General features: G+C 45.5%; 1 protein-coding gene across 1 annotated transcript in view; it reads left to right on the forward strand.

The window, feature by feature from the left end:
- Window positions 1–20,560, forward strand: part of LOC115472500 (metabotropic glutamate receptor 2-like) — a 98,006-nt gene that overhangs the window by 51,810 nt on the left and 25,636 nt on the right. Inside the window, exons 4-5 of the mRNA XM_030206790.1 lie at window positions 5,629–6,466; window positions 9,433–10,496. Of these exons, the coding sequence (XP_030062650.1) occupies window positions 5,629–6,466; window positions 9,433–10,496 (1,902 nt within the window). The remainder of the gene's footprint in view (window positions 1–5,628; window positions 6,467–9,432; window positions 10,497–20,560) is intronic.

Consider the following 20,560-nt stretch of genomic DNA (forward strand, 5'->3'; position numbering starts at 1 on the left):
AGCCCTCTAGGGGCAGAGAAAGTACCTGTATATAATATGTAAATTGCTTTGGTTGTACCACAGAAAGGCAGTAGATCATAGAATACTGATTAAGGCCAGTTACATAAGACTAGACCTAAAACGCACACCTAAAAAATTAGTGCTAAAAAATAATATGCCTAGACATATTCTGTAAACCATGCCTAAAGTTAGGCGGTTTATAGAATGCGCTTAGGATAATTTTTTTTGTATGGTTTATAAAATATGCTTAGTGGCGACTAAATCTAGATGCGGCCATTTACACCAAATAAAACTTGGTGTAATTTCCATACCTAATTTAGGAGTGGAGCGGGCATATTCTATAACACTATGCGTAAATGTTAGGAATGCCCGTGACATGCTTGTGCTCCTCTCGTGACCATGCCCACTTTTGGGATCCACGTGGTAGAATTTACACGCACCAGTTTATAAATACACCTAGCAATTTATGCGTGTAAACACTAATTAAAGGAAATTAGTGGCAATTATCGGCGCTCACAGAAATCCAGAATATGCTCAGATTTGCGTGTGCAACTCAAGTTGCACTATATAGAATCCATGGGATAGTACTAATTTTTAGGCCAAACAGTTAATTAAATCATTAAGTGATGCTTGCACAATATATTGATTGTGCAAATTAGTTCACTATCCAGAACTTCGGGCACTCAACTTTCTAGTATTATGGGGTAGGCGGCTCTGTCCTAAGGTCAAGGCTTAACAGAAGTCTGTACAGTACAAAATCAGATTAACAGTGGGTTTTCATATTCCCTGAGACCCTGGTATCTTTTTGCTCAATGGGATTTTTCATGGAGTTAAAAAAGAATAGAGGAAGGTGATTAGACATTGCTTTTAATGCTGCAAAATGAACTCTAATAAAGACATGGAGGGAGGTAAATGCTCTAAAATAAATGGTAGCCAAGTTGTGGCATACGCATGATACAAAAAGGTTGACAACACAACAAGAGCAAAAATGGGTAAAATTCCGGCCCTCCTTTTTAAGGGTGATGGGCGATAAGTTTAATTACATAATGGTAGAACCAACAAAAGAGCCAAAATTTAGGGAAAGTACACCCACCCCGAGGGAGGACAATGATGAGATGTTTCCTTTTCTTTTTACTTTTTCTTATCATCTTATTTCATTCATAGCGCCATTTTAGGTAAGTCATGGATGTTGGAATATAGACATTTTAGCAAAAACATGCCAAGCCTATAATATATTTTTGATTACCGGGGCTGTAAGTGTTAATGTATAGTAAAATCGGTGTATCTCTCCCACCCCCCACTCACACACACATCCCACACACACCCCAATATGTCTAAAAAGCATGAAAAACATTTAAGAGTTGCCGCCACAGTAAACGGGAATCCAGAAGGTTGTAAAAGGGTGTGTCTGATGCAGAAACTGGCTCCATTTAGGCAAACACATGCATATCCTTCTCCTCACTATGGAAGCTGCCAGTCTAGTACCTGCATGGAAAAATATCTAGCAGGGTTCCTGCAGCAGTTCTAACCCACAAATTATATATAGCATGCCCAGAGATCCGCGTTGATAACAGCATTGAGAATAACACCTAACAATGGCAACCCACTAAGCGTATTATGTAACGCAGTGCGCCAAACTTCTAATGTACGCAGGCAAAAAGAGACATGGTTATGGGTGGGGAAATGGGCGTTTCATGGGTGTTCCAAAGTTTACGTGTGAAGTTATAGAATATGGCCCAGTGCGTGTAAGGATTTACTCCCTGTTTTCATTGGTGTAAACGGAGGTGCATAGTTTTGGGATATCAAACCCACCTCCCCGCTCCCCCCGTTTTCTATTTCTGTTGATGGCTCTCTCATTCTCCCTGTCTCCTCAGCTCGAAACCTTGGGGTCATCTTTGACTCTTCTCTCTCCTTCTCTGCTCATATCCAGCAGACCGCCAAAACCTGTCGTTTCTTTCTTTACAACATCCGTAAAATCCGCCCCTTTCTTTCCGAGCACTCTACCAAAACCCTCATCCACACCCTTGTCACCTCTCGTTTAGACTACTGCAATCTGCTTCTTGCTGGCCTCCCACTTAGTCACCTCTCCCCTCTTCAGTCGGTTCAAAACTCTGCTGCCCGTCTCATCTTCCGCCAGGGTCGCTTTACTCATACTACCCCTCTCCTCAAGACCCTTCACTGGCTCCCTATCCGTTTTCGCATCCTGTTCAAACTTCTTCTACTAACCTATAAATGTATTCACTCTGCTGCTCCCCAGTATCTCTCCACACTCGTCCTTCCCTACACCCCTTCCTGTGCACTCCGCTCCATGGATAAATCCTTCTTATCTGTTCCCTTCTCCACTACTGCCAACTCCAGACTTCGCGCCTTCTGTCTCGCTGTACCCTACGCCTGGAATAAACTTCCTGAGCCCCTACGTCTTGCCCCATCCTTGGCCACCTTTAAATCTAGACTGAAAGCCCACCTCTTTAACATTGCTTTTGACTCGTAACCACTTGTAACCACTTGCCTCCACCTACCCTCCTCTCTTCCTTCCCATTCACATTAATTGATTTGATTTGCTTACTTTATTTATTTTTTGTCTATTAGATTGTAAGCTCTTTGAGCAGGGACTGTCTTTCTTCTATGTTTGTGCAGCGCTGCGTATGCCTTGTAGCGCTATAGAAATGCTAAATAGTAGTAGTAGTAGTAAGTGTATTATTTATTTTCTTTTTCTTTTATTTGAGACATTTATATTCCACATTATCCCAAACAAGTTTGAGTTCAATGTGGCTTACAATAAACAGTATAGGATACATAACAAAGAATAATGTTGTAAGAATCCAACTTTACAATACAATATCATAAACATACTGGGATAACTGTGTATGTTTAACATTTAGAAAATCTATTATGAATGAGAAATTGTACATTAAGCAAAGAGAAAGTTAATGGTAAATAGAGTAATAACTAATTTAGGTAATAATTACTTGAGATATGGTTGTTCTTTGTGAGGGTTTGTTTGAATAGGACCAATTTGAGGATTTTGCGGAATCTAGTATATTCCTGTATATTTCTTATTTTGGGTGGGAAGGAGTTCCACCATTTGGTTCCTAGGTACATGAAGTCTGCAGAGTGGACAGTTTCTTTGAGGTAAGTTTATTAATGGTACCATATAGTGTGGAGCTGTGCCACTTAGCATTTGAAAGATAAAGGTACATAATAGAATATTCTTAGTCGGCAATCCTGCTTATAATCGAACGAGAAAAACGCCCAAGTTCCGACCTAAATCAGGAGATGGACGTTTATCTCACAAAAACGAATAAAGCGGTATAATCAAAAGCCGATTTTTGGACGTTTTCAACTGCACTCCGTCGCGGATGCGGACAAAGTTGATGGGGGCGTGTCAGAGGTGTGGCGAAGGCGGAACTGGGGCGTGGTTATCTGCCGAACAAAGATGGGCGCATTTCACTGATAATGGGAAAAAAGTATGCGTTTTTAGCTAGAATTTAGGACACTTTTCCTGGACCCTGTTTTTTCACGAATAAGGCCCCAAAAAGTGCCCTAAATGACCAGATGACCACTGGAGGGAATCAGGGATGACCTCCCCTGACTCCCCCAGTGGTCACTAACCCCCTCCCACCACAAAAAAATGATGTTTCACAACTTTTTATTTTCACCCTCAAATGTCATACCCAGCTCCCTGGCAGCAGTATGCAGGTCACTGAAGGAGTTGTTAGGGGGTGCAGTGGACTTCAGGCAGGTGGACCCAGGCCCATCCCCCCTACCTGTTACAATTGTGCTGCTTAATGCTTATTAGTCGTCCAACCCCCCCCAAACCCACTGTACCCACATGTAGGTGCCCCCCTTCACCCCTTAGGGCTATAGTAATGGTGTAGACTTGTGGGCAGTGGGTTTTGAGGGGGATTTGGGGGGCTCAACACACAAGGGAAGGGTGCTATGCACCTGGGAGCTCTTTTACCTGTTTTTTTGGTTTTGTAAAAGTGCCCCCTAGGGTGCCCGGTTGATGTCCTGGCATGTGAGGGGGACCAGTGCACTATGAATCCTGGCCCCTCCCACGAATAAATGTCTTGGATTTATTTGTTTTTGAGCTGGGCGCTTTCATTTTCCATTATCGCTGAAAAACAAAAACGCCCAGCTCACACATTGTTGAATAAAACATGGGCGTCTATTTTTTCCCAAAATACGGTTCGGTCTGCCCCTTCACGGACCCGTTCTCGGAGATAAACGCCCATGGAGATAGGCGTTTTCGTTCAATTATGCCCCTCAATGTATTCCAACTGGAATTTTCAGGCACCATATATAGACTCTGGTCCTAAATGTGTAGTGTTATAGCAGCATTAGATTTGTAGTGCTATAGGTAAAGTGCTCTCTGTACAGGCTTCAGCTGCAGTGGTAAATGTCTTGATGGTCCCTGCAGGAAATGATCTGGGCATTCTTGTGTCACTGGGCCACCTCGTACAATCAGCCCCAGTTTAGAAAGGACATAGAGGTCAGAATCGAGACGTCCAGCTTGGAAGTCTCCAGTTTCACTAGCATTTTAGAACAGAATCTGCTGATATAGAGGCTCTTCTGCAATCCAGACAAATGGACATTTATGCACTGAGGTCAGACAGCATAAACGTCTAGTTTAGAAAAGTAAATATAAAGAATATCAATGTTTTTCAAGCTGGCACATAACCAGTTATTTTTATGATCTTAGAAACATAACTGGTTATTATCCTGACGCTGTCAGAATGACCAGTTTCCCTTTACAGTTTGGATTTTGGGGGGTGGACATGGGTGTGTCTCCTATGTACACACGTTCCTTATAGAATACTATAAGTTGCATATTCTGCATGGTGCAGATGGTGCTGCCTGCTTACAACAGCCATAGACCTCGGGGGTGGGGGGAAATCAATTTCAGTTTAGCCTACAGCTGGCCTTGGTGGGTGACAGGAAGGAAGGAGGAGGTACTGTGTACTTTGTATGCCTCCTTTCCTGCATGGCACCAAGCAATTATTATGCTCCAGGGCTTGTACTGGGAAGTCTGTGACACATGGGACAGGCAATCAGAGATGCACCTACACTTCCTTCATGACAGATTCTGTTTTGCTTCACATACATGCAGATATGTCACTATCACCAATGCACCAGGCCCAGATTTCCAAGTAGGCAGAATAGGTACGTACCTAAAGGCACCATCACGAAAGGGGTGTTTCCTTCTTTGTCTGGGTGGCCCTCTTGCCCAGCACGGCCTCCAAGGTTCAAAGGACTCTTGGTCTGTTAGCATTCAGGATACTTTAAGGGGGTGAGCCATGGGACACTGTCACACTGAGATGGAGAAGGAGTTGCCCAATTCACTCATATGTCCACAGTAGCCTAAGAAGTAAATATGATCCCTCTTCGCCATGACTGGTTATTTGTTTTGACTGTTTAAGGTAGCCTGGATAGGATCAAGGCTCTTTGTTTTTCCCATTTAAAATCCTCTTTAACAGGCAGAATAGATTTTTTAAATTTTACTTTCCATTAACAGGAGTTGCATTTCCCTCAAATGCCCCTCTCCAGCCCTTCTTTAATCCAACAAGTAACTCTTGAATTCTCTATTTGCTTCTCATCATCCTGTATTCTCTTTCTTCTCATACTCAGGTGGCCAACCTTCTACGCCTGTTCCAGATCCCACAGATCAGCTATGCTTCCACCAGTGCCAAACTCAGTGACAAGTCCCGCTATGATTATTTTTCCCGCACGGTGCCACCTGATTTCTACCAGGCCAAAGCCATGGCAGAGATTCTGCGATTCTTTAACTGGACCTACGTCTCAACAGTGGCCTCAGAAGGTGACTATGGTGAAACAGGCATTGAAGCTTTTGAACATGAAGCCCGTGCCCGTAACATCTGCATTGCCACATCTGAGAAAGTGGGACGTTCCATGAACAAGAAGACTTTTGAAGGGGTCATTAGAGCCCTGATGCAGAAGCCTAATGCCAAGGTGGTGGTGCTCTTCACCAAGATTGAAGATGCCCGTGAGCTATTGGCAGCAGCTCAACGCATCAATGCCTCCTTCCTGTGGGTGGCCAGTGATGGCTGGGGAGCCTTGGAAAGTGTGGTGTCTGGCAGTGAGCAGGTGGCAGAGGGAGCCATCACCATTGAATTGGCTGCTTATCCCATACAACAATTTACTGTCTATTTCAGAAATCTGAACCCGTACAACAATAGTCGAAATCCCTGGTTCCGGGAGTTTTGGGAGTACAAGTTCCAGTGTAGTTTCCACACACAGGATTGTGGTCAGAATTCACTGAAGGCCGTCAAATTTGAGCAGGAGTCCAAGATCATGTTTGTGGTGAATGCAGTCTATGCCATGGCACATGCAATCCACAACATGCACCATTCGCTTTGTCCTAACACCACCAAGCTCTGTGACTCCATGAAGCCTGTGAATGGGAAAAAATTCTACAGGGATTTCATTCTCAATGTCAATTTTGATGGTGAGTCAGATATTATTGTCGTTATGACCTGTATAGCAAAACCAGCTGTAGATAGCACTGGCCAGAGTTTACAATCTAATTAAGACAATCAGATAGGAGAAATGGATACAAATTTTGACCATGACTGAAACCTACGTCTCCACACTTTGCATTGAGTATCATTGAATGCCGTATTTGATGATACTCAATCAAAAGTTCCCCTTCCTCCATTTGGGGGTCATGGGCTGAAGAATAGAAGCTGCCTTTTTTTGGGGTTCATTTGTTTGTCTCCTCCAAAGATCTTTTTTTCTTACATAGTAACGTAGTAGATGACGGCAGAAAAAGACCTGCACGGTCCATCCAGTCTGCCCAACAAGATAAACTCATATGTGCTACTTTTTGTGTATACTTTACCTTGATTTGTACCTGTCCTTTTCAGGGCACAGATCGTATAAGTCTTCCCAGCACTATCCCTGCCTCCCAACCACCAGCCCCGCCTCCCACCACCGGTTCTGGCACAGACCGTATAAGTCTGCCCAGCACCATCCCCACCTCCCAACCACCAGTCCCGCCTCCCACCACCGGCTCTGGCACAGACCATATAAGTCTGCCCAGCACCATCACCTTTACATGCGTTTGGCATATGGAGGTTATTTTTATAAACTCACACCTAGAGGCAAAGCCACTGTCCATTTTTGTGGGGGCCCCCCCCCCCCCACCTGCATTAAAAATAATAACTTTGCTGGCAGGGATACTGAAGCCCCACTGGCAGAAGAGATTCAATGCTGGAGCCGCCCCCTTCTCCTCATGTTGCTGCAAGACAGAAGAAATTCAGTGGTGTTCCTCCAGTTGCCAGTGCCAGGACTCCTCGCACATGCTCAGTTCGCGCAAAAGTTGAGCATGTGTGAGAAGCTTGGGCATTGGTGGCTGGATACACGCTGCCAAATTCCTCTTTCTTGCAGTTTTGGAGGGGGCCTGAGCCCACAGGGTAGCATACATTTTCACATGCCTTTTCTACACCTCTTTTATAAAGTCAAGTACATGCAGGTGTGAAAGAATGCACATATATTTGGGCAACTAGCACTCACATGGGCTTAAGGGCTGGTGTAAATGTTAATGAGGAGTAGCCTAGTGGTTAGTGCAGTGGATTTTGATCCTGGGGAACTGGGTTCAATTCCCACTGCAGCTCCTTGTGATCTTGGGCAAGTCACATAACCCTCCTTTGACCCAGGTACCAAAACTTTGATTGTAAGCCCTCTTGGGACAGAGAAAGTACCTGCATATAATATGTACAGTGCTGTGTACATTTAGTAGCACTATAGAAATGATTAGTAGTAATAGTGGTTAATGCACACTTATGCACATAAGAAGGACTTTCACCAGCAACACGTGTAAGTTCAGACTCGGCTCATGACCTGACTAAACTTTGTCCCTGTGCCCACCTACAGGTACTTGTGACATGGATTGGTCAATGTTGGAAGCAGGATACTGGGCTAGATGGACCATTGGTCTGACCCAGTATGTCTATTCTTATGTGCCATGCAAAGGCAGTGAAATGCCTTGTTTGTTTGGTGGTGCCCAATCTCTATCCTATCCCCATCTCTGCCCCTAGCTTTTCCTACCATCCCATAGTGTTCCCCCCCATCTTGTTCCTGTTAACCGAAGGGTGTTAACGCCATGATGTCTAGCATGTCTCTCATTGCCTACACCCTTCCCTTCACCATGGTTTCCAGCATGTCTCTCATTTCCTATTCCCTTCCCTTATCCCTCTCAACATGATCTCCAGCATCTCTCTCTCTCCCTTCCCCATCATGGTCTTCAGCATTTCTCTCCTTCCCTTCCTCTCTGCCTCATCATGGTCTCCTGTATCTTTCTCCCTCTCCATCCTCTTCAGCATCTCTCTCCTTTCTATTGCATTGCCTTGCGGCAGCGATTCTACCATCCGAGGGAGCAGAGGCATTATGTAGCTGGCTGGTGCAGGATCTTGAACATCTGTGCATGCTCAAGGTCAGCCGGCTCCTGCCCCCTCCAAACTGCACCCATTGGCCTGCTGTCTGCCTACATGGTGATGCCTCTTCTGCAGATGGTAGAGTTGCCATCCCGGGGGAATGAGGTATACAAATGCCTCATGAGGCAAGAGGGAGGGAAGGCAAATTTAGGGGTGGGGGTGCCATGGCACCTTTGGCTCTCCCCGTTCAGATGCCTATGGTGCCATGAAAACTGTATTTTTCTTTTTCCAGAGATCTTGTACCGCTATAGAAATGCTAAATAGTAGTAGTAGTAGTAGTAATCTGCATAATTGTAAGTTACCTGCTTTACACTGACTTAGGTGAACCTCTTTGTGAATTGGCACTAATTTGCAGTTATTCATATAACTGCCCTTGATAGAAGACGAGAGAATTGAGCATGCAACATCCATATTGCACAAGTATAAGGGGGGGGGGGGGGTGGACCTGCACACGTAAGCATTTACACAGTAAACATTTACACCAGCCGTTGTGCTTGCGTTAGTGCTCACACCTAGTTACTGTTCCGTCTAAGCTGGCCGGAGGCCTCCAACTGCAGTGCTGCCAGTGGGGGGTGGTGCTTCAATTTTGTGTCTTCAATCACTAGGGACAGGCTGGTTCCCTGGAGTCCTGCAGAGCCTGCCTGTCTCTCACTATTGAAAAGGTGATAGTGAAACAGCACCTCCCAGTGGCAGGGCTGTAAGTGGAAGACTTCTGCTTGGCTTAGAGTGAACAGTGCATGTACCTACGATCTTAAACAGCAAGTAAGTTCTGTGTTTTCTGAATGCCTACTTTTATGCATATGTACCCAGGGCAATTTGATAAGCACTTAATTGAGTGTGTAAAATGCTGTTCTACACGTTCAAGCCACCTCTAAAATTACTCAGTATTATGCAGCTACATGGGTTTTGAAAATTGTCCTACAGCCAAGCAGTCAATAAAGTTTCCATATTTTCATTCTTTCTGTATTTGTCCCCACAGCTCCCTTCAGGCCAGCAGATACCAAGAGCGTGGTACGCTTTGATAGTTATGGTGATGGAATTGGACGCTACAATATCTTCAACTTTCAGAAGGTGAACAGCCGATATAAGTACGAGAAGGTGGGGTACTGGGCAGAAGGGCTTACCCTGAATACGTCCCTCATTCCATGGGCAAAGAGCTCTGTGCCTGTCTCCCAGTGCAGTGATCCCTGCAAGAGGAATGAAATGAAGAGCGTGCAACCAAGAGATGTATGCTGTTGGATCTGTATACCATGCCAACCTTTTGAGTACCTCCATGATGAATTTACCTGCATGGACTGTGGCCTTGGATACTGGCCCAATGAGAGCCTCAATGGTTGTTATGAGCTACCGCAGGAATACATCCGTTGGAAAGATGTCTGGGCCATTGGTCCGGTCACCATATCTTGCCTGGGCTTCATCTCTACACTTTTTGTCTTTGGGGTCTTTATTAAGAATAACAACACTCCAATTGTGAAGGCTTCTGGCCGGGAACTCTCCTATATTCTACTCACTGGTGTTTTGATGTGCTATGGTATGACCTTCATCTTTATCGCAAAACCCTCTACTGAGGTATGCACGCTCCGCCGTCTTGGACTGGGAACTTCATTTGCTGTTTGCTACTCAGCACTCCTGACCAAAACTAACAGGATTGCTCGGATCTTCAGTGGGGTGAAAGAAGGGGTACAACGGCCACGCTTCATTAGCCCCACCTCACAGGTGGTCATCTGCTTTGCTCTCATCTCCTGCCAGCTGGTCATAGTAATTATTTGGCTGTTGGTAGAGAAGCCTGGCACAGGCAAAGAGACTCCACCTGAGAAGCGCTTTGTGGTTACTCTCAAATGTAACAACAAGGACTCAAACATGTTGATATCACTCACCTACAATGTTCTACTGATCGTGCTATGTACAGTCTATGCTTTCAAGACCAGGAAGTGCCCTGAGAATTTCAATGAAGCCAAGTTCATCGGTTTCACCATGTACACCACGTGCATCATATGGCTGGCTTTTCTGCCAATATTCTCCGTAACGTCCAGTGACTACCGTGTAAGCAAATTATGCATTCAGGAAGAGTTTGGGTGCTATAAGCCAAGCAGCAGAAACTCCTCTGATAATTTGTGGTCATTTAACAACCTGTTGACAACAACTGGTAGTCAAATCTGTGTTATATACCCAACTTGGGCATCGGGATTTATGCAAGTTTCATCTGGCATAAGTCCTCACACCCAAAGTCGGGCACGGGAATACACGTTATGTGCTATTTTATAAAGGGCACTAAGCCCGGAGCACCCTTTTTAGAATTTGCTCTTAGTGCGGATTTTCCCAGCGTCTACATTTGAGCATCTTTTACTGAATCTGGTCCTACGTGACCCTATACTAATGGAACTGGTTTTAGTATACGCTCACTTTCCCACTTGATTTCTGCCCCATAACCTCCAGAAAATTATTGCTTGGATCAGTTTTACATGGTCACTATTTACTGCACAAGTTCTGACCAAACGATTGTAGAGTAGATAAGTCAGCCTTGACGTGAATTGGGAGAGCTCCCACGGTCGGTGTTTCCAGTGACCGGCATTGAATGTCCAGTTTATGTTTGGCCAATTTAAAGATAACCGGTTAAGTCTATATTCATACTTAGCCGGTTATCTTCAAACCAGCCAAAGATATCCCACCATTTCACGTGGCCAAATATGGCCACTAAACCAGGTTTTAAAAATGGCTGGATAGCCAGTTGTATCAGGCGATGTAATCGGCGCCGCTAACCGGGGTAGGGGGGGGATTCAGTGGGGGATAGCTGGTCATCTCCTGCTGAATATTGTTGGATAGCCAGTCAGCAGCCGTTCTGGCTGGTTAAATAGTGTTGAATATCGGGGGTGTCTCTAAATCTCTGGTAGTATGTTGGAAGATGGAGCAGCCCATCTGCAGTTAATGATTACCAAGCACAGAATTAGCAGCAAATGAACCATTATTAGTCATCTGCAAATTGTGATCGTGCACCTCGTGACTGGTGTTTTCTCACCTTGCAACTCACATATTAGAACTGGTTTCTCATTTGCAGATCACCTTGCATTTTGAAAATCATTTCTTGAGCAATTGTTTGGCCAAGTTACAGAGCAGCCTGTGGACTTTTAAGGAAGATAGATACAAGGCTTAAAGTGATGGGGGTAAAGGAAAACTCATTCCAGTTCTTTGTGAGCAGGATTTTGGTCATTTAAGAAATATATACTGAGATTAATCATATCCTATCATGGTGAACTTGCTTTGCAGTATTCCTTTTAGCATCTCCAAGTATGTCATCCTTTTTCTGACCAAGTAACTTAAGCCCATCCTCATCTATAAGGTTGGATAGTTTAGCAGACACTGAGGGGGTAATTTGATAAAGTGGGAGCCTACATTTACAGACCAGTTATGCACATAAATCATTAGAATAATGGCAAATATGGACACACATGTGTCAGTGCCAAACATCTGCATGAGCACTATTCTGCATCTTCCATAGTGCGATTTTACAGGTAGGCAGACACATAAGCGGAGCATAGGTCCTACTCATACTTACATATGTCATTATATAAAATAATAGGACAGTTGTATAACTCGACACCTCCAGTTAGGCGTCCTAGCAATGCTATAGCAGTATTTCGTGAGCCAAAATACCAGCTTTTAGGCACAACCCATTATGCCAGATGAATGGCAGGTATAAACAGGCCCTCCTGAGTGCACTGGGCATAACTTCTAGGATTCTGTATCTTCTGTACATAAAAGGGTGCCTTAGGGGTTGCACATGTGTCTCCAATTTATCTGCATATGCCATACACCACCCCTATGACACTTCTGCGCTAAGCCCGAATTTTCTCAGTATTTACACTCACAAGGCACATGCGATCACAGGCACCCAGTTAGTGGAGCAGCTCCTTTTGTCTCTGGGAAGTCACTTAACTCTCCAGTGCTCCAGGTACAAAACCGCTTTGATTGTAACCACAGAAAGGCAGTATATCAAAATCTATCCCCTTTCCCTTACAATTGTCCTTCATAAGTTATACACATATCTCTGGCATTTAGGCAAATAAGTGGGCTCCTGATATTCAAGGTCACTTAACCAGGCAGTGCTGTTGAACATTGGTACTAACTGGCCATCTGAACTCAGGGTGAGTTGAGGAGGAGCGAAATAAATTTGCTGATTCCTGCATAGCTAAGTAGGCACATAGGACCACACAAAAGGCTGTCCTAACTTTGCCCACTTAGCTGTGTGGGCGCCCCCATAACTTCCCCTTAGCAGCCTGAAGTTGATATCCCCTTCTCCTGCCATAAGTACATAAGTATTGCCATACTGGGAAAGACCAAAGGTCCATCAAGCCCAGCATCCGGTTTCCAACAGGATGCTGGGCTTGATGGACCACAAATACCTGGCAAGATCCCAAAGAAGTACAAAGCGTTCTATACTGCTTATCCCAGAAATAGTGGATTTTCCCCAAGTCCATTTAATAATGGTCTATGGAATTTTCCTTTAGGAAGCCGTCCAAACCTTTTTTAAACTCCGCTAAGCTAACCGCCTTTACCACATTCTCTGGCAAGGAATTCCAGAGTTTAATTACACGTTGACTGAAGAAAACTTTTCTCCAATTCATTTTAAATTTACTACATTGTAGCTTCATCGCATGCCCCCTAGTCCTAGTATTTTTGGAAAGCGTAAACAGATGCTTCACATCTACCTGTTCAACTCCACTCATTATTTTATAGACCTCTATCATATCTCCTCTCAGCCATCTTTTCTCCAAGCTGAAGAGCCCTAGCCGCTTTAACCTTTCCTCATAGGGAAGTCGACCCATCCCCTTTATCATTTTTGCCGCCCTTCTTTGCACCTTTTCTAATTCCACTATATCTTTTTTGACATGCGGCGACCAGAATTGAACACAATATTTGAGGTGCAGTCGCACCATGGAGCAATACAAAGGCATTATAACATCCTGATTTTTGTTTTCCATTCCTTTCCTAATAATACTTAACATCCTATTTGCTTTCTTAGCCGCAGCAGCACGCTGAGCAGAAGTCAATGACGACACCTAGATCCCTTTCTTGGTCTGTGACTCCTAACATGGAACCTTGCATGACGTAGCTATAATTCGGGTTCCTCTTTTCCACATGCATCACTTTGCACTTGCTCACATTAAACGTCATCAGCCATTTAGACGCCCAGTCTTGTAAGGTACTCTTGTAATTTTTCACAATCCCTCACGATTTAACTACTTTGAATAACTTTGTGTCATCAGCAAATTTAATTACCTCACTAGTTACTCCCAACTCTAGGTCATTTATAAATATGTTAAAAAGCAGCGGTCCCAGCACAGAGCCCTGGGGAACCCCACTAACTACCCTCTCCATTGAGAATACTGACCATTTAACCCTACTCTCTGTTTTCTATCTTTTAACCAGTTTTTAATCCACAATAGAACACTACCTCTTATCCCATGACTCTCCAATTTCCTTTGGAGTCTTTCATGAAGTACTTTGTCAAACGCCTTCTGAAAATCCAGATACACAATGTAACCAGTATAAAAAATGTTCTTTGTCATCAGCAGCAGATGAATCCATTAACTGATGGGTTGTATCTGTCTACCAGCAGGTGGAGATAGAGAACACTGAAAAACCATAGTGCCTCTTGGACGGCTAGCCCCAACTGCCTTCAGTATTTCTCTCTCCCAGCAGGTGTGGACGTGACTTGATCAGCTCATGGATTTCAGACTGCCTGGGGTGTCTCCTGTGCTTTGCCAGTTGAGCAGGGGTGTTGTGGCTGGTGGTGCCCACTTTAAAGGCATATAGGTTCGCCCTTTCCCTGCCTTACCCATTCCCCCTGCCTCCCGGAGTCCCTCTGTTGCTGCCTGCCTACAACTTTCCTCACAGCGTTAAAAAAAAAAAGAGCGCACTTTTACTGCGTGGCTGTTCTGAGGCTTTTTCCAGAGATTTTGGCTCTGTGCAGCTTGACCAGAGCTCGTTGACTTGGTCTTCTGAGGTGAGAGTGGTGCCCAGCTCCTCCGGGGAGGTCCCGTGGACGCCGTTCCCGAACAGGGTACGTTTTGGCGCGAAGCCGCCATTTTATTGCCATTTTCCATCCAGTTGGGTGATGGCTGCTGAGGGAGTTAAGCGCTTCTCCCGTTGTGGTAAACACAGATCAGCAGCGGGGCTGTGTAAAACGTGCTCCTTAGATGCTCACGCTAGTATGAGCATGGCGAGCGATGTTTCTTCCCGCTCGATGGAGCTGGCAGCGGGCGCCATTTTGGAAGCGCCACATGTCTCGACCCTCGCGGTTGCGAAGGAGTCTGAGTGCAGGGGGACGCCTCGTTTAGAATCTGCCAGAGGAGCTCCTACATCCGTTTCTCCTAATTTGGAGGTGGAGGGCCAGGGTGAGTTTTTCTCCCCTGAGTTTGTGCTTTGAATGCATAAGGCATTCATTCTGAAAAGAGCTCTGCCGCAGGTGTCTGACACTGTGTTGTCTCCTGGCTTTCCTTCGGGTGCTGAGGCCCCGGGGATGGCTTCAGATGTTCTTTCCTCCCCCGAGTGTTGGAAACACGCTAAACATAGACGGGTAAATTCTCAACATACCCGTTTTCAGCAGAGCAACTCCTTTCACTTGGACAAACGTTTCACAGGGGCCGGGTCAAGGCCAGGAATTCAGGGGTGTCCACAATGATGGGACGCCAGTCCACTCCTCCATGCCTGCAATAGGAGGACGTCTCTACCTCTTTCCAGAGGAGTGGACCAAGATTACCTCGGATCAGTGGGTCCTGGACCTGATCAGAAAAGGTTACCGACTGGAATTCGGTGCCCCGGTGAGAAACGTGTTTGTGGAGTCCCGATGCGGCACTGCCATAAAACGGGCGGCGGTAGAGGAGACCTTACAAGTCTTGCTGCACCTCGGAGCGGTGATCCCGGTGCCTCCCACCAAGCGTGGCTATGACCACTATTCCATTTATTTTGTCGTGCCTTGAAAAGGGCGGGTCTTTCAGACCGATCCTCGACTTACGAAGAGTCAACGAGGCCCTCAGAGTACGACATTTTCGCATGGAAACCCTGCGCTTCGTCATTGCAGCGGTTCAGCCAAGAGAATTTCTCATGTCTCTGGACCTAAAAGAAGCATATTTGCATATGCCTATCTGGCCTCCACACCAGCGGTTCCTCCCCTTTGCGGTGTTGGGAAAACATTTCCAGTTTCTGGCCTTGCCTTTCGGCCTAGCCACAGCTCCCCGTACCTTCTTCAAGGTAATGGTGGTCATAGCTGCCTGCATCAGATGAGAGGGTATCAGAGTTCACCCTTATCTCGACGACTGGCTCATCAGAGTGGATTCGGCAACCAAGAGTCGTCTTGCCACAGCCAGAGTGCTGGCAGTCCTGCAGGCGCTAGGCTGGGTGGTCAATATACCCAAAAGTCACCTGTCCCCCTCTGTCTCTCGAGTATTTGGGGGTCCGGTTCGACACGACATCGGGGTTTGTCTTTCTCCCCAACCAAAGGCAGTGTAAGCTTCAGAATCAGGTCCATCTGCTCCTACGGATGCCTCGCCCGCGAGTTTGGGACTTTGTCCAGCTGCTGGGGTCGATGACAGCCACCTTGGAGGTGGTGCCTTGGGCGAGAGCGCATATGAGGCCACTGCAGATTGCCCTGCTTCAACAATGGTCTCCGATGTCCCAGGAATATCAACGCAGACTAACATTGCTCCCTGCAGCCCAGCTCAGTATGGAATGGTGGCTCTCCGACAGGATGCTGCGCCAAGGAATGCCTCTTGCGCTTCCTTCTTGGTGCCTGGTGATAACAGATGCCAGCCTTCTAGGCTGGGGAGCGCATTGCCAGGAAGCTATGCTCAGGGTCTGTGGACACCCGTGGAAGCAGGGTGGTCCATCAATCGCTTGGAAATGAGAGCGATAATCCAGGCTCTTATGGCCTTTCAAAAGACTCTGAAGGGCCTTGCTGTCCGGGTTCTGTCAGACAACATGACAGCGGTGGCATACATAAATTGTCAGGGAGGCGTCAGTGCAGGGCCCTGGCCGCGGAGACCGCTCAGATTTGCCACTGGGCCGAGCTACATCTGCAGCTTCTGTCGGCAGCTCACATGGCAGGTCAGAGCAACGTGCAAGCCGATTTTCTCAGCAGGCATCAAATCGACCCAGCAGAATGGGAACTGGCAGAAGTTTTTCTTCAGATTTGTGCCAAATGAGGGACTCCCGGAATGGATCTAATGGCGTCAAGTGCAAACGCCAAAGTACCTCGCTTTTTCAACAGAAGGAGAGATCCTCACTCGGCGGGGTTGGATGCTCTGGCTCAACCCTGGCCCTCGGAGCTCCTGTATGTGTTCCCTCCTTGGCCCTTGATAGGGCGAGTCCTACTGCGGAGTCGACAGCACCAAGGTCTGGTGATTCTCATCGCTCCAGATTGGCCAAGGCGTCCGTGGTATGCGGATCTCTGCCGGATGTTGGTGGACGCTCTGGTGCATTTGCCCCTGGTGCCGAACCTGTTGGTTCAGGGTCCAGTGTCTATGGAGGATCCCTGCCGATTTGGTCTTACAGCCTGGCTATTGAGAGGGTGCAATTGAGAGACAAGGGCTACTCTAACAAGGTCATCTCCACTCTTTTGCAGGCCCGCAAGCGGTCCACCTCGCAAGCTTATGCTCAGATCTGGCACAAATTTTTGAGGCATGGGGTGTTTCAAAGGCGATCACACCCACGCGGGCTACAGTCTCGACAGTGCTGGACTTTTTGCAGGAGGGCTTACAAAAAGGCCTGGCTTACAATTTCCTGCGAGTGCAAGTGGCAGCATTATCATGCTATCAAGGGAAAGTCACTGGCTTGTCCCTTGCTGCTCATCCGGACATTGCCCAATTTCTCAGAAGGGTGCTTATTCTCCGTCCTCCTGTCCGGTTGCCCTGTCCGGCCTGGAACCTGGGGCTGGTGTTGAAGGCTCTTCAGTGTTCGCCCTTCGAGCCGCTTAAGCAAGATTCAAAGGATGTGACTCTCAAGACAGTCTTTTTGGTGGCCATTACATTGGCTAGACGGGTGTCTGAGCTTCAGGTGCTGTCCTGTCGGGACCCTTTTCTGCAATTCTCGGAGTCCGGACTAACGGTACGTACAATGCCTTCTTTCCTGCCTAAGGTGGTTTCAGCGTTTCACCTGAACCAGCCCATTTTTCTTCCTTCCTTTTCTAGGGAAGAGTTCCCGGACTCCTTTGGGCAGTTACATCTTCTGGATGTCCGCAGGGCGCTGTTGCAGTATCTACAGATGCCAAATGACTTCAGGACTTCTGATCGCCTTTTTGTCTTGTTGTCAGGTTCTCGGCGTGGAGGCCCGGTGTCTAAGGCCACTATAGCCTGTTGGCTCAAGGAAGTCATTTTTGCTGCGTATCTGCTTTCAGGCCAGTCTCCGCCTGAAGCGTTTAAGGCGCATTCCATGAGAGCGATTTCCTCCTTGTGGGCTGAAACGGGTGCACTCTCTCTTCAAGAGATCTGTAGTGTGGCTACTTGGGCTTCTCAGCTCTCATTTGTCCGGCATTATAGGCTGGATGTGGCAACAAAGCAGGACGCTATTTTTGGAGCACAAGTGCTTGCTCGCAGTGTGGCCTGTTCCCACCCTAAGTAGGGATTGGGTTTGTACATCCCATTAGTTCATGGATTCATCTGCTGCTGATGACAAGGAAGGGAAAATTAGGTTCTTTTTTTTTTTTAATTTTTTATTTATAAATTTTCTTTTAAATATCAAGCATTACATCTTGAAATACAGAAAAAGACAATTTAGTTTCCAAATTTTTCCATAACAATATCAATAAAGGAAAAAGAGGTAAAAATATCAAAAATATAGGATAGGAAATCAATACTTGTCTATAGTCCACAATATCGGGGGATTATCACAATTTCAAGGAAAATCATATAAATCAAATTTAGAAATCAACTTCCAAATTTAACTTGGCGGTTAGTATAGGCAGGGCAGGTAATATATATATATTATTTATGGGGTTGAAGTTGTTAGAGTCCCTAATAATGGAGACTGTGGGTCTCTTAGCTTAGCTTCCAAAAAGGAATTCAGTTGTTTCACCTCAAAAAATACATATTTGATTGAATTCAATTTTATTACACACTTGCCCGGGAAGTTCAGCTAAAATAAATGGTCTCAGTTTGAGGAATTCTTGTCTTTTCTTTTGGGTGGATCTTGAGACGTCGGGATACATTCTAATTTTACAATTTAGGAAATCTGGTCTTTTGTTCAAGAAAAATTGTTTAAGTATCCAGTCTCTATCTGGTTGAAGTATGAAAATCACTTTGAGTGTCGCAGTTGTCAGGCCCTCGTTGTCTCCTTCAATAATTTTAGTCAAATCCAAAGTTTGAACATTCATTTCATCTCTTTGCGATAAATCTTTCTTACGAAATGGTTCTACGTAGAAAATCTTTGAAATTGGTGGATGTGATTTTTCTGGAATCTTTAAAGCTTCAGTTAAATATTGTTTGAAGGTTATCAATGGTGAAATGGCAATCTGCTTAGGAAAATTTATCAATCTGAGGGCATTGGAACGTTGGTAATTTTCTAATATTTCAATTCTGTTTTGAAGATACAGATTTTCTTTAATTAAGTTAACTTGAATTTGTTGAGAATTTTTTATTGCGGAGGAATTTACTTCCGTTTCTTTGCCCAGAGATATCAATCTCTTATCCATTTCAGATATCTTTTTTGAATCAGAACTGAATTTCTTATCAAACTGAGTAAACTTGCCTCATCTCGGGACTGAACGATGTCTCCTGGTCAAGCTGGGGGAACGGGAGACCTCTCCCCAATCCCTCCGGCAGCGATCCCAGTCCCGTCTGCATACCTGGCGAAAAGAAGCGATCTATTGTTCCTGCTCCAGGTAAAAGAGGAGTAGCAGGCCCTACTCACTGTTTTCCTCTCCGTTTAGGCATGGTTGAATAAGTAATTATAGAAAAAATCAGGAGTCAAGAGTGGATATCAGCAGAGCTTCTTTCAATGCCTCCTACACGGCCGCCATCTTAGATCATCCCCGGAAAATTAGGTTCTTACCTTGGTAATTTTCTTTCCTTTAGTCACAGCAGATGAATCCATGATCCCTCCCTGTCTGACTTGTTTTTTGTTCAGATCTTTCATGCAGATATAGATCTCATTGGGAGAAGTTGGATACCAGTTCTCAAAGTTTCTATATGATGTTCTACTACAGGAGGTTGAGTTCATCCCTTCTTTGTATGGTTATTCCTCCTGTTCTGGGATGTTTGTTCGCTGTGAGGAAAGTTTATGTTGTTATACCTTTATGGTTCACTCTGCTTTGGAAATCTCAAATACTGAAGGCAGTTGGGGCTAGCCGTCCAAGAGGCACTATGGTTTTTCAGTGTCCTCTATCTCCACCTGCTGGTAGGCGGATACAACCCATCAGTTAATGGATTCATCTGCTGTGACTAAAGGAAAGAAAATTACCAATGTAAGAACCTAATTTTCCCTTTTTATTTATTTACCAGGCCCCAGGAGCTGTGGGGAGGCTCCGGGATGTTTTTTGGTTCCAGGGGAGTGTTCCGACACGGGATTGAGTTTTTGCTGTTGTCCGCGATGTTCTGGACTGCCTCAGGATGGGGGAGAGGTAGATCAGACTTGTTGGGAAGAGCGTGTTCCCTGGGGAAGTAGGAGGCTGAGAAAACACTGGAATCGGGTCCGCAACGTGTGGATGTGCGGTGACATTCCCGATGACGTCAATCGCGTATGTGTGATGCTCCATTTGTTGCCCGATGGCCCCGTTTGTAAAAACGGAGCATGGGAAACCACTCAGTCACCAATGATTTATTAAAAATATTGTTGGAGAATTTATTAGAAGGGTCAGATATAAAAATAAAAGTGGCGGCTGAAATCGGAGGCTGTATGTAATCGTGCATGCGTGAAGCTCATGCATGTGGTGAATTTATAATTACATTTACCCTGGGGACTCCTGGGAAGCACAGGGGGAGCTCTGGAGGCGTCCTTAGTTGCCATAGTAACTGTGAAATGGCACGAATTCGGACACATGCGCAGTATTGTAAATGGAGACCTGCACTGACACTTGCAAGTTTTAAAGTATTGAAATTGCATTTTAAAATTGTTTC

This window comes from Microcaecilia unicolor, chromosome 6, assembly GCF_901765095.1.
Source record: "Microcaecilia unicolor chromosome 6, aMicUni1.1, whole genome shotgun sequence".
Classification (NCBI taxonomy): Eukaryota; Metazoa; Chordata; class Amphibia; order Gymnophiona; family Siphonopidae; genus Microcaecilia; species Microcaecilia unicolor.